The 12,627-nt window shown below is 41.6% G+C and overlaps 1 protein-coding gene across 1 annotated transcript in view; it reads right to left on the bottom strand.

The window, feature by feature from the left end:
• SPAG16 (sperm associated antigen 16) overlaps positions 1 to 12,627 on the bottom strand; it is a 724,599-nt gene that overhangs the window by 666,586 nt on the left and 45,386 nt on the right. The window contains 1 exon segment of the mRNA XM_077830377.1: positions 10,372 to 10,444. Within this exon segment, the coding sequence (XP_077686503.1) occupies positions 10,372 to 10,444 (73 nt within the window).

Here is a 12,627-nt window from a genome sequence, read left to right as displayed (position 1 = left end):
ACAGATTTGCGCTAGTTCTGCTTGAGCTAATGCACTAAAAACAACAGCGTGGACAGCTCAGGATCTCAAGTCCACCCAGCCCCATGGGTCTGAACTCAGCTGGCTAGCCTGAGTCTCCACCGAGCCACAATGTCCACACTGCTATTTTTAGCATGCTCACTTGGGTGATGCTAGAACAAGTGTGTCTACCCAGTCTGGGAGGCTCACTCCTAGCTACAGTGTAGACATACCCTTCAAGCTGTCCTCTGAATCCTCTAACAAAAATCCTAAACTAAAGGTATATAAACTTAAACCTCCTATCCCTTTCTGCTGCTCTATTCCTCCACTGAGCACCTCTCAGAGCTCTCACCTAGCAAGTTCAAATCCAGCCCTTTTATGGAGGCTTGCCAATAGAGCCTGCTACACACCCAGTGGCTGCTGTCTGTCTCTCTCTCTTTTGGCCTCTTGCCAGACTCCCCAGGACTCTTGCCACACTCCCCCTCCCCAACCTTGGGAGAGGATCTCAGGACAAATTTCTCCATGGGTTCTTTCCTCACAACCTAGTCCCAGACAGTGACTGCAGAGTTCTTCACTTTCTACCTGCAGCTCCCTTTTCCACTCTCAACTTTCATCACTACTCAGCTCCTCCCCGTGGGACTTCCTCTCTAATTAAGGTTGGCACTCTTCTCCTCCTCCTCCCCGCCCACCACATAATGTAATTGGCCTCTCAGGCCCTCATTAACCCTTTCAGGGCCTGTGTGGGATCCACACTCCATCACAGAGCCCAATAACAATATGAATGATACAAATGATTTCCTAGGGTTTTTTTTTAAAAAGGCATTAGCCACTTCAATTAAAATAACAAATCACTAAGACAACACATTTAAGTCCTCAAAAGCCAGGCAATGCTGAAATGAATTGTAGTGATGCAATTCGAGCTCTGCCACCCTCATATGTGCATTCTAATACAGCCTCTCATTCCCTTAGCATAAATATATTATATATATATTATTTCTTAGACAATAGGCTACCAAATCATAGGCCTTTGCCTAATTCGTTGTTTATCGTTAGGGTGTACATTGAATGAAGCAGAGTGCTATAGGTGCCAAAGCAAAGGACTTGCCCTTTCCATGTGGCTCACCCACAGCAGAAGGATTCCTGATTTTCCCTGTACAAGGGAGCCTCCCCTGGTTTGACGGAGAGGACACCAGTGGCCACCTTTTATCTTTTTGCGACAGAAGTGTTCTTGCTTTGGCAGAGAGTAGATGAGTAAAGCTGCTCAATGTAACCCTAAATGAGCTAATAAGATTTTTAAAGTCCAAAAAGTGTGGTGAGGTATTTAAGTTGCAAATCATTGCTGTCACATACCAAAAGTGCGGGGGGAGGAGGGGAGAATGTCGTAGTCCTGGATGCAGTGTGTGGGTCTTTAAGAGGACCCTTCTGACTGACAGCTCTTGGCTGTCTCCAGCCTGCCTGGCACAGAACCTACTCTTAGACTAGACTCCTGGACATGCTTTGACCGAGGATGCTTCACTTAGTTTGAGCTGTAGATCACCACATGTATAGATCTCCAGCAAACAGACTATGACTGCCTGCAAACACTAAGGAGGGGAAAAGGTGGACAAACTAAGAGACATATCCTGACCTTTTCTAAAAACGTGTCTAAGCTGAAAAGTCCGGCACAGTCCCAAGTCAGTAGAATTAAAATCACAACCTGTTCTTGCATTTCAAAAATGGCAAAGTAGGGATTGCACATCTTGCTGGTGATAAAGCTTTCAGATACATACCACTATCAAATAAGGACAGTACAAGTAGTTTAAACACTCTTATGCTTACATTTTTTGTTAAAATACATTTTAGCTCCTAGATACTCTATCATAACTAAATTGCTACCTGTAGAATTCGGTGCCAGATATCTTGCCATACCTACCCTCTCAACTGTCGTGGCCACCAAAACACTGACACTCCAAAGAAGGATCACAAAACCCCACCCAATATCAATAATGAGGAGGTTCATAGTAGAAAGTACATATGAGAAAAAATGACATCCTAAAAATCAGCAAAATCTTGATAGGCAAAGAACAATGATGATTCCTCACACTCCACCAGATTATAGACAATGTCCAAAAAAAAAAAAAAAAACCAACAGATTGCAAAAATCTATCAATCCTCACTGAGTCCCAAGAAGCAGGTAGGAAGTTACTACGAAGTCCACAAATAACATCTTAACATTCTTCGTGTTCCTTGTTCACAGGCACCCTTCCTAATCTTGGGTTAGGTTCGGGGTCATCGTGAAAGCTTAACATATGCCTATTTTTCTCACTGCATAGTGATGGTATCCTTTTTATTGAAGGTTACATGCCTGTTATTCTCCGAAATGGTGAGATCTCAGGTGAAGTGGAAGAACGGCGTGAGATCACCATATCAGAGCTGATGCCTAGCAGTTTAGCTTTACAAGAATCAAAACTATGAGATAGCCAAAGAGAAGACCCATTTTCCACATCTTCATGGAACTGAAACATATGCATCTGCTCCACTGTAAGTGACTCCTGAGCAGCAGCCACCACTGGGAGGCTGGGACTTCTGTAGAGGGCCCCATACGCAAAGTACGCAGCTGTGTAGGGCACTAGGAAATTTGGGGCACCAAATTTCCTGGTGCCCTGCACAGCTGCGTGCTGCTCCAGCCCCTGCCCCGCATCTTCCCCATGGCCCCTGCCCCTTCTCCACCCCCACCCCGCCTCTTCCTGCTCCTGTTCCACCCCAGTCCTGCCCCCACTCCCCTGAGGAGTACAGCAGGACCGGGCCTGCACTCACCGGCGGCAGAAAGTGCAGCGACCCGGCCCCAGCCGTGTCGCCAGTGAGTGCTGTAGGGCGGTTCCCCCTTGCCCCCCAAGCCAGCTCCTCCCCCCCCCCCCCGCAGAGGCCTGGGGCCCCACACCCCCTCCCTGTGGGCCGGGGGGCGGGGGGAACTGCATAGGGCCCCAGAATAGCTAGGGATGGCCCTGCTTCTGTGGATTCTGTTACTAAAGAGATTACTGTGGAGTTGAAGATGGCATCAGAGGCTGAATTTCCAGTGATCGCATAATGTTCTGCGAAAATGTGGGCAGAGGCCCAAGTTGCTGCTCTGCAGATTTCCAAGATCCGTCACATTCCTTAAAGATGTCCCTAAGTAGAAATTGACCTCATGGAGTGTGTATAGACTCTGGATGAGTTGTGCCCTTAATAACAGTGATAATGCAACCAGAGATCTCTTTGGATAATGCTTGAGCTGATATTGCACAGCGTTTGGATCTTTCCATGAGTGAAAGGAAGGAGTTTAGGGGACTTCCTGAAGTCCTTAGTCTTGTCCAAGTAGAATGTTAGTGCTCTTCTAACATCTAGCTTATGGAGAATTGCCTCGCTGATATCACAATGTGTTTTTTTTGGGGGGGGGGGAGAACAGGAAGATAGATCTGTTAATTCATATGGAAAGCGGAGGCAACTTTAGGGAGAAACTTGGGATGCGGCCTCAGTTACTTTTTTTAAAGACAAAGACCATACTCGGTGGGTGTGCCATCAGGCTTGCTATTTCTCCGATACAGCTAGCTCAGCTGATGGCAATTAGAAATGCTGTAGTCATGGACAGGTGTGAGAGAGAAAGTTGCCATGGACTCAAATAGAGGTCTAGTCAAAGCCCTGAGAACTAGGTTAAGATCCCAGGCTGAAACAGGTGGTCTCACACATGGAAAGAGATTCCCAATGCCCTCAAGAAATCTATGCATCCACGGGTGAGCAAATACAGGAGTATTTCTCTACCTGGCCATGGAAAGCAGTTTTCTCCACAATATGTACCCTAAAGGGAGCTGAGAGAGAGTTTTGACCTCTTGAGATCTAAAATGTAATATAAAATCAGACGGAGGGAAGATGAGGTTGGGTTATGTGTTTAGAATGACAACAAACTTGGAATCATTTCCATTTTGTAGGTAATTACGTCGAGAGATCAACTTCTGGCTGTGGAGCAACATGTTTTTCAGCTCATCAGAGCATTTTGCCTCTAAGCCTTGGAACTAAGCCTGAAAGTGTAGGACCCACCGGTTGGGGTGAAGGATCAGCCCGTTGTTTTGAGAGAGCAGGTAAGAAATGGGCTGAAGAGGAACCAGATGACATATTGCCATCTGTGTCAGGTAAGGGAACTAGACTTGTCTTGGCCAGGAAGGGCAATCGGAATAACTCTTGCTTTGTCTTGTTGAATTTTCAACAGGACCTTGGAAAGAAGAGGAAACTGGGAAAAGGCATACAAGACGTCCCTGTCCCATGGGAGGTTGAGGACATCTCCCAGTGAATGTTTCCCCAAGACCGGCCCTGGAGCAATAACAAGGACATTTATTGTTCCGGTAAGCAGCAGAGAGATCCGTAGTCAAGGTCCCCCAAAGAGCGAATATCTCTCAAAGCACCTCTGACTTCAGTTTCCATTCGTGGTCATGAGAAAAATTATGACCGAGATGGTCAGCTGTCACATTCTGTATCCCTGGTAGACAGACAGCCGAGATGAGCACATTGTGATAATGCACCAATTCAAAAGTTTGAGTGCTTCTGTGCAGAGGGAGGGAGATATGACACCCCCTTGATAAATTACGTAAAACCTTCATGGGTTTCTTGATGAAAGGCAGAAAGTGTGCACAGGTGTTCCTGACAGCCCTTGGCTCCAAAAGAGTGATATCGAGAGTCACTTCTGTGGAAGACCACTTGCCATGAACCTTGTGGTTATGTAGATGAGCTCCCCAGCCTATTAGGGGAGGCATCTACATAACCGTGTCAGCACCAGAGTCCCCTGGAGGCTGAAGTGCCTTCTCCAAAAGGAGCTCCCAGTTCCTGTGAGACTGCAGTTTTAGCTGTGGCAGGGGAACACTTCTGTGGGACTCTCCCAGGCACAAGACACAGGGAGAGTGTCTGGCCATTACAGGAATCGACTCCTTGCAGGAGAGGCACCTCCTGGAACCAGGCATGCCCCTGGGCCAGGGGCTAATATCCTCTAGCAGTGAGGAATGCAGAAGAAAGGTTTTCTTTCCTCTTCCTCCTCCTCCTCTTTCCCTTTAAGTTTTTTCAGTTAAAAAAAGTCTTCTAAATGCCTGGGGGGAGGGGGAATCCCCCACACAGAGGGCAGGAAATGTAAACTAAAAAGTTTTTTCTTTTCCTTTTCTTTTTTTCCTTTAATCCCAACGGAGTAAAAGGAAACAATAACTATTAAGGAGAACAAAAACAAACAAGAACAACAACAACTACTTATGCTAATGACACAGAAAAGGAAGGGACGACTGCTCGCTCTCCAGGCCAACGGCGGTTGAGAAGGAACTGTGGGGGGAGGGGGATGTCCACTTGCACAGTGCTAGATAGCCTCGAAGCCGACCATGAGGGAGGGAGAACACGTGTGGGCTCAATAGACACCGCTACCAAAAATCTCCGATTAGAGGCACTCGGGCACACATACACGTACAGTGGAGCACCCATAGGGACACTACTCAAAGAATAAATCTTATTTCTATTTTTGTTTTTAATTTTTCTCACACATGGAAAAGGCCCACTGTATATCCTAAGAATGAGGCCATCATCAGCCACTACAAACAGAATATTGCATGCATTCACTCCAAGGAAAATGCAGGGGAACCCTCCTACAATGTAAGTTTCTCCCCTATTCCCCCAAATCACTATAACTGGAGTTGCAAAAGTGAGGGTTTACCTCACAAAAGATCTCCTCCTCCTCCTAACCCCAGGATGGTGACAGACTCTTGAGTCCAGCTTCAAAGCCCATTAAAATCAATGGAAAGACATCTATTGACCTCAATGGGTGGTAGAACAGGTTCTTGATGCCTACATTTGCAGAAACGCAATAATAGCTTGACATTGTTGAGGAGAGAGATGCGAGTGGTATGAAAATCCCCTGGCGGGAAGCAGGAGTAAGAAGGGAGATAGAAATTCTTCCTAAGCCCACTAAATGGTATCTCAGAGCAGAGACAAAGGGGAATATGATATCGTTGAAATACAATTCTTATATAAAAGACCACCACAGGTGCTGTGTAAATTCCTTTGGAAAAAACATTTCGCAATAAAAAAGTTTTCTTGCTCCACCGATTTATTATGCCTTGAATATTTCAGTAAAGATAAGAATTATAAGGTTACTATGTAGCAATACCTACATGAGTCACAGAAACAGTTTTAAAAGTCTGATTTCCCACTCCTGCAAATACACGTGCATATTGGTAACTACAGGCATGTGAATTGAACTCAAGGGACCAGATCCTAAGCTGGTCGAAACTGGCATAGCTCCACTGAAGTCAGTGGAGCTGTACTAATTTACATCAGCTAAAGATCTAGGCCTAAAGTGTTATTTATTTACATACATGTTTGCAAGATCAGGGTCTTCGTTTTCTCACTCTATTTTTTGTACCTTTTACAAAGAGCTTTTCAGTTTTAAGGAACAACTCAGACTTCTTACATACATGCACGCACATATCATCTTATCAAGAAACATAGACCTTGTAATAATAATTACAAGAGCTGTTATTCCTATCAGTATTGCATTTTATTTCTCTAAAACAAATTTTTTAAGTGCCATTTGCCATCATTTTCAACCTCTGTTCCACAGTGGTAGAAAATATCTCAGCCCCAGACCTTTACAATGCATCTTTCAATAAAGTTTTGCACCTAATAAAAACTTTAGAAAATGAAATTACATCTTACAGTAAATTACTGCCAGAATACATACAAGAATACAAGCTGAAAGTGCTTTGCTAATTAAAATAAAAACACACAAAAATTCAACTACGAAGTGCACTCTATCTGAAATCAGACATAAATTAATAAGAAAATAAAGAAAATCTATTAATAAAATCTACTCCAGATATATATAGACAATCATATTATCAAAGGTTGTCTGAGCTGTAAGAGTTTTTTCATTAAAGTAAATGTCTTATGGAAAATTAGATTCAAATGCTTAACCTATGAGGTATTGATGCAATTGATATAGGAAAATTACAGAGTAGAGATTTTGATATTGTTTCCTCACCTGTTATTTTGTGACCTAATTAAGTCTTGAAACAAAGCTTTTGGAACTAGGAAAAGGCATTCCCTGCACAGAAATCCCTTGCTGCTTTTTCACTGTTATTGTTATAAAACCTACAAAGACACCTTGGGTTTTAAATTAAACATCAGCTTTTATAAGACATTGGGATACTGAAGTGTTTGACTATCCTTGGAGAAAACTTGATAACTCAGCTACTGGCCATATTTGTAGCTAGTTGACACTGAGCAAATCAAACCAAGAGATCACTGTTTAGCAGATGGTTGGACCGCAGTGTTCTCAAAAGATTTAAAAAAACCACTTTAATTGTTAGAGCTCATTCATGTTTGAACAGTAAATTTAATACAAATATTTTCTAATTTTTGTACCAAAGACAATTCCTGAGTGGTTTGTTTTTTTTTCCCTTTTTTTAAACTGGTAATAATGTAATCAAGGTGGCTATCCTTGAAAGTATAAGATCTCTTACTAATTGTAGATGAACAGTTCACTGTCTCCGACTTTGGCTAAGCTTTAAACACTCTGAGCCCTCCTGAAAAGTTATGGAAAACATTCTTTTTACAGTCAATTCTATTTATATCTCACATGGTTTCTTTTATGTCTCTTTCCCTCTTTCATGATAAAGGACAGGATTAATAATTTGCATTGATCCCTATTGCTTACTCCTCTCCTGATTTATGAGGCCTGATTTGTATTTACACTAAGACCCCTTTACACATCCAGAGTAGTAAAGGGGCTTTACAGTGAGTGTAACTTTAATTTACCTCCACTTACATTCCCTTTATACCACCAGAGCACTTAAAGGGGTCTTAATGTAAATAAGAATCAGGCCCATCACATTATCTGTGACATTATCTTCAGCATAAATTGCAATGTCACGAACAGACCATGACTAAGTGAGGGACCAATCTGCTTAAGATCTGGCATGTTTGCAGCAGAAAAGCCTGGTAAAACAATGCAATTGAGGCAACCTCCACTGGTCTGATCCCCATCATCATTATAGTGGAGATCTAACAGGGATAAAGCAATCAATCAAAGCCTAATCTTTCCCACTTGGAGGAGGCAGCTACGAAATTTAGTAAAAGTATAATTATTAGAATCACTTCTCAAAGTAGAACTGTATTTCAGTAGATATGGGGGAAGAGAATTACAAGACAGAAATTATTATGGAGAGACGGTAGTCTGATATAAATAGCTCTCTGATATCACCAGCTTCCTGTTTTAAAGCAGATTTTGGCTTTCCCCCACCATCTCCAACTTGGCCAAAAATAAACAATGCACTTATAGTTTCTCATGCATGCTTTTCCACCAAAGGAAACATTTTGGAACAATATAGTCATAAGATGAGATTTTTTAAAAATCAGATTTTTCACTCTTGGGAAAAAATATCTAACTTTCTTTCCTAAAATGCCAGATTTGGTTTATTTTGTCACTTCAACAAGGAATAGTATACTTGACTATTCCTAGAATATTTAGTAGGCTATTTTTGGACTTATTCTCTAGTTTTCTAAACTAGCTCCAGGAGCCAAAAAAGACTTCAGGGTACCTGGATAGGATTCACCTGGGGCTTATAAAATCCATTGCAGCAGAGAAGCCTACCAGATCCAGTCAATTAGCATTGTAATGTAATAGGAGAAGAGACCTTATAAATTCCCAAGGGTGAAATGTTAGCCCCACTGAAGTCAATAGTAAAAGTCCCTTTCACTTAAGTAGGGCCAGGATTTAATCTTTACCCCAGTGCTCTGTGGAGTTCATGTATCTCTGACCTGCCAGGCTGAGAAAAATAGAGTTGCCCAGCAGCCAGAGGTAAATACAAGTGCTTTCCAGGTAAGTCAAAGGATTAAATTTCCTGACCACTGGAAAGATTCATCGAAGGAGACTGGGCCTGGGCTGAGTGTGGCATGAGGCACAGCAGTATTCAGATAACAGGAAGGGAGACAGGCCAGAACTGACCTGCCTCAGGTATACAGCAAGGAGAAGGACCGAATAGAGTGATAGAACTGAGCTGTTACCCAGAGGAAGGGGTAGAAAGAGGAGGGAAGGAACAGAAAATTAAAACTAAGCACTAGTCAGAGTGGAGGGACCTCGCTGATGTCAACCACAGAAGCAAGGTCTTTGCAGAATAAGAGATGGAACCATGCAAGGAATTCACTGCTATGCAAGCTTAATCAGAAGTCTGCGGAGATAGGGAGGGACAAGACTGGGGCTGGACTTTCCAGCTACATTTAGGTAGTCAAAAGCCTCTCTCCCCCAAAAAGGCTCCAACAGTTGCTGCCAGCCAAGCAAGAGTAGGCTGCTGTAGCAATTTTAGTGCCTTACATAGTTTTAGATATATTCGAATTTTTACTTTAATTTGGGGAAAAGAAATCATTGTATGGTCCCTCGCTATGACTCAGTCTCAGACTGGTGAGGACCATAGTATTTTAGTTAATATTAAAGTGAGGACAAAAAAAAGTCTCCACATAAAATTAAGTGAAATTAAAACACATTAAAATCAAGAGACTAAAAATGAGAAACCCCAGCACAATAATCCAAGCAAAACAAGAAAAATCTGAAGAAATCCTCTTAGACAAGCATAGCAAAAAAGCAACAAAATTTTGTTTTAAATTATTTGGGAGGAGACCACAGCCTGCAAACTCGAGCAACTGCATATCTTGTTGAACACCAGCTTGGACATCTTAACTGACCAGAAACAAGCAATCAGATTTTTCCACTCCCCGCCCGGTCCTGTCCCCTCTCTGTAGGCCGATACCTGGAACAACTCTGGTGTTTGACCCCTGAAGGCACAAAATGAACAGAACTGAAACTCTTGCAAAGTTTACAAGCCCTACAGCATGGGCCAGGATCCCTACTAAGAGCATGTGATACACAGAAGTAAGACTGCAGTCAGAACTTCTGCTTAGAGTTTTGAACTGCAGTATAGTTTCTAGTGCAGCTTCTGTGCACTCCCTATCCTAGTGCACTCACTCACTGTCACCCACCCAGTGACTGGGCTCCCGAGGCAGGACTTCTGACCCAACCTCACTAGTCCTGTATATTCTTACAACTCCATTCAATTATCTGAACTATTCTGTTCAAATAATCAAGCTAGAAAGATACAAACTCAGGAGCTCTTTAATGGTTAGATGTTTACCCTACATACATTGTCTGAACATGTGAGAATATAGAGCCAGACTCTGCTCTCAGTTACATTGATTCACTATCTTTCCACTAACTTAGTAAAACACAGAAGATTAGTTTAGATTCAATGAGCGTTTCATACCTTTGAATATCTCTTGCCCTTCTGCTTTGTTGGATCTTTGGCAGGATCATATGGAGCAACACCAGCATACAGATATTTTTGCTCCCTGTTTTCTTGAACAGCTTTCTGTGTAGGACCCTGTCTTCCATCCTCCCTTTCACACCTATGACCTGCTATAAAATAAAAAACTATTTCATCCTCTTAGAACTTATTTCTCTTGTTCTTCTTAAAAAAAAAAAGAAATTTCATTTACCTAGCAATAATCTCACTGTGAAAAAACTAAACAGAACTGGAAGCTGAAATTCATGCAAAGTAGGTCTTTGAAATAAAGTGATATCCAAGTAACCAAGGTTGCACGTATCAATAACTCTAAAATTATGCATATGACTCTTCCACTCCGTTCAGCCTCTTTAATACAAGTTCTGAGTGTGAATCCACTTAACTTTTATTACAATGCCCCAGAATTTCAGCATGCTGCAGATTCTGGTATTGAAAATATGAACAACACTGTAGTAGTCAAAGAAAAGCTGCAGGGTTTTGGTAACTAGACAGGGGAGAATTGTAATTTTTGGCATCCAATAAGGTGAGGAAATTATTTTGGAACCCAGGAAATAGCTGCGGAGGAAGGAATGCACCTCCTCTTTCCTTTCCCACAAATGTAGAGAGGGCGTACAAAACGTACAGAGCGGGCGTTTGAATTTTCACTCCAGCACAAAAAGCTTCCCCATTGTATTCCATCCCAGTGTCTGCCATTGCCTCCCAAACCTGACACAAACACATTTGCTTGATGTTTCTGCTAAAATAATCAGCAGTAAAATAGTTAATGTTGACATTTAAATTGTCATCAGATTTGACAGTTACTGCTTCACTGAGATGAATGGGAAATTTCAGAGTCTTTCAGGTTCTCCACAGACTAAGGCAGATAGGATTACATTGGTTTACACCTGCTTCATATTTAGAAAGTTTCCATTGCAATCATATGGGATACTGTGCATGTTGGTATTGCATTGGGATGGATCCTGCACCCCTGGAGGAGTAAGAATGGGGCACTGAATTTCCATGGGATTTAGGCTCTTAAGTCTCTTTTGCAAATCCCAACCTTAAAACATCACATGTAGAACTGGGCAACATTTTTCAGCTGAACTTTTTTTTTTTTTGGGGGGGGGGGGGAGAGGGAGGAGGAAGAGGAGAGCAAAAAAAAATGGTAGATATGACACGCTGAAATGTTTTGACAAATTGTTTGTGAAAAACAAAACCCACAAAAGTTACAAAATGTCAAAACAAAAAACATTCAGAAATTCCATTTCAAAATTTCCTTCATTTTTTTGTAAATATAAAAGATTAAAAGGCTCTCAAAATCAATACAAAACATTTCATTTGGAATCTAAAGAAATGTTTTGTTCAACCCTATTTTTTTTTTCCCCCCAGGATTGCTAGCGAACCAAAACATTTTATTTGTACGGCACTAAACACATAAAATAACTAGGCTGAAACAAAATTAAACATACACATCTAATAAAATCTGCTCTTTGTAAGTAAAGTTCAGTTCAGTTGTGAAATTCTAACTCTCAAAAAAACAGGATGCGTAAGTTGGATTAAATGAGGATCAAAACCTTCTGTATGATGAACTCCAATAAAAGCTACAAAAAGGTGAAAAGAACTGTGTCTTACAAAACAGACTAGCCCTATTATCAATTCTTTAAAAGTGAAGATGACTACTGCAGTAAACGCTATGAATAACATTTCCTGAAGTACTATATAATGCAGAATTTTTTATTCATGTGGAAGATTTCCCCCTCACTCAATAACTATCACCCACTCGCAATTATGATGCTCATGGGACATTGGGTTTGTTTGCGCTTGTGAAATATACATATTTATAAACCACCACAGAACCATGAAAGTTAAAGAGCTTAAAAAGTCAGTAACTGCTTGAAAGAATGACCAAAATCTAAAGGATTGTGATTACACTCTATAAAATGGTAACAGCTCAAGTTTCCCATTCTGACTGCCTTGTGCTTGGAAAAGGTCAGTCAGGTCTAAGTATTACAACTAATGCCTTTGAAATTTCCTTTTCCATGACATCCTGAGAGCAGTTACATCAGATCAAGGAAGGAAGAAACATGGTAACAGGCTTAGAAGTGAGTTAATTCAACCACGAAGAAAGTCATTGAGTTAGACTTCATAATTGGATAATAAACAGCTGCAGATTCCAGAGAATACAAGAAATATACTGAGCTGGTAACAATTTCATTGCATGGTTTTCTGAACCAATTCTAATAGCAGCGCTGGGTTCAAATATATACGTAAGCCAGAACAATGATTACTTAGAACTTTGGGGTCAGGAACTGTC

Source organism: Eretmochelys imbricata, chromosome 11 (assembly GCF_965152235.1).
Source record: "Eretmochelys imbricata isolate rEreImb1 chromosome 11, rEreImb1.hap1, whole genome shotgun sequence".
Classification (NCBI taxonomy): Eukaryota; Metazoa; Chordata; order Testudines; family Cheloniidae; genus Eretmochelys; species Eretmochelys imbricata.
This window is presented reverse-complemented; position numbering and strand designations above follow the sequence as displayed.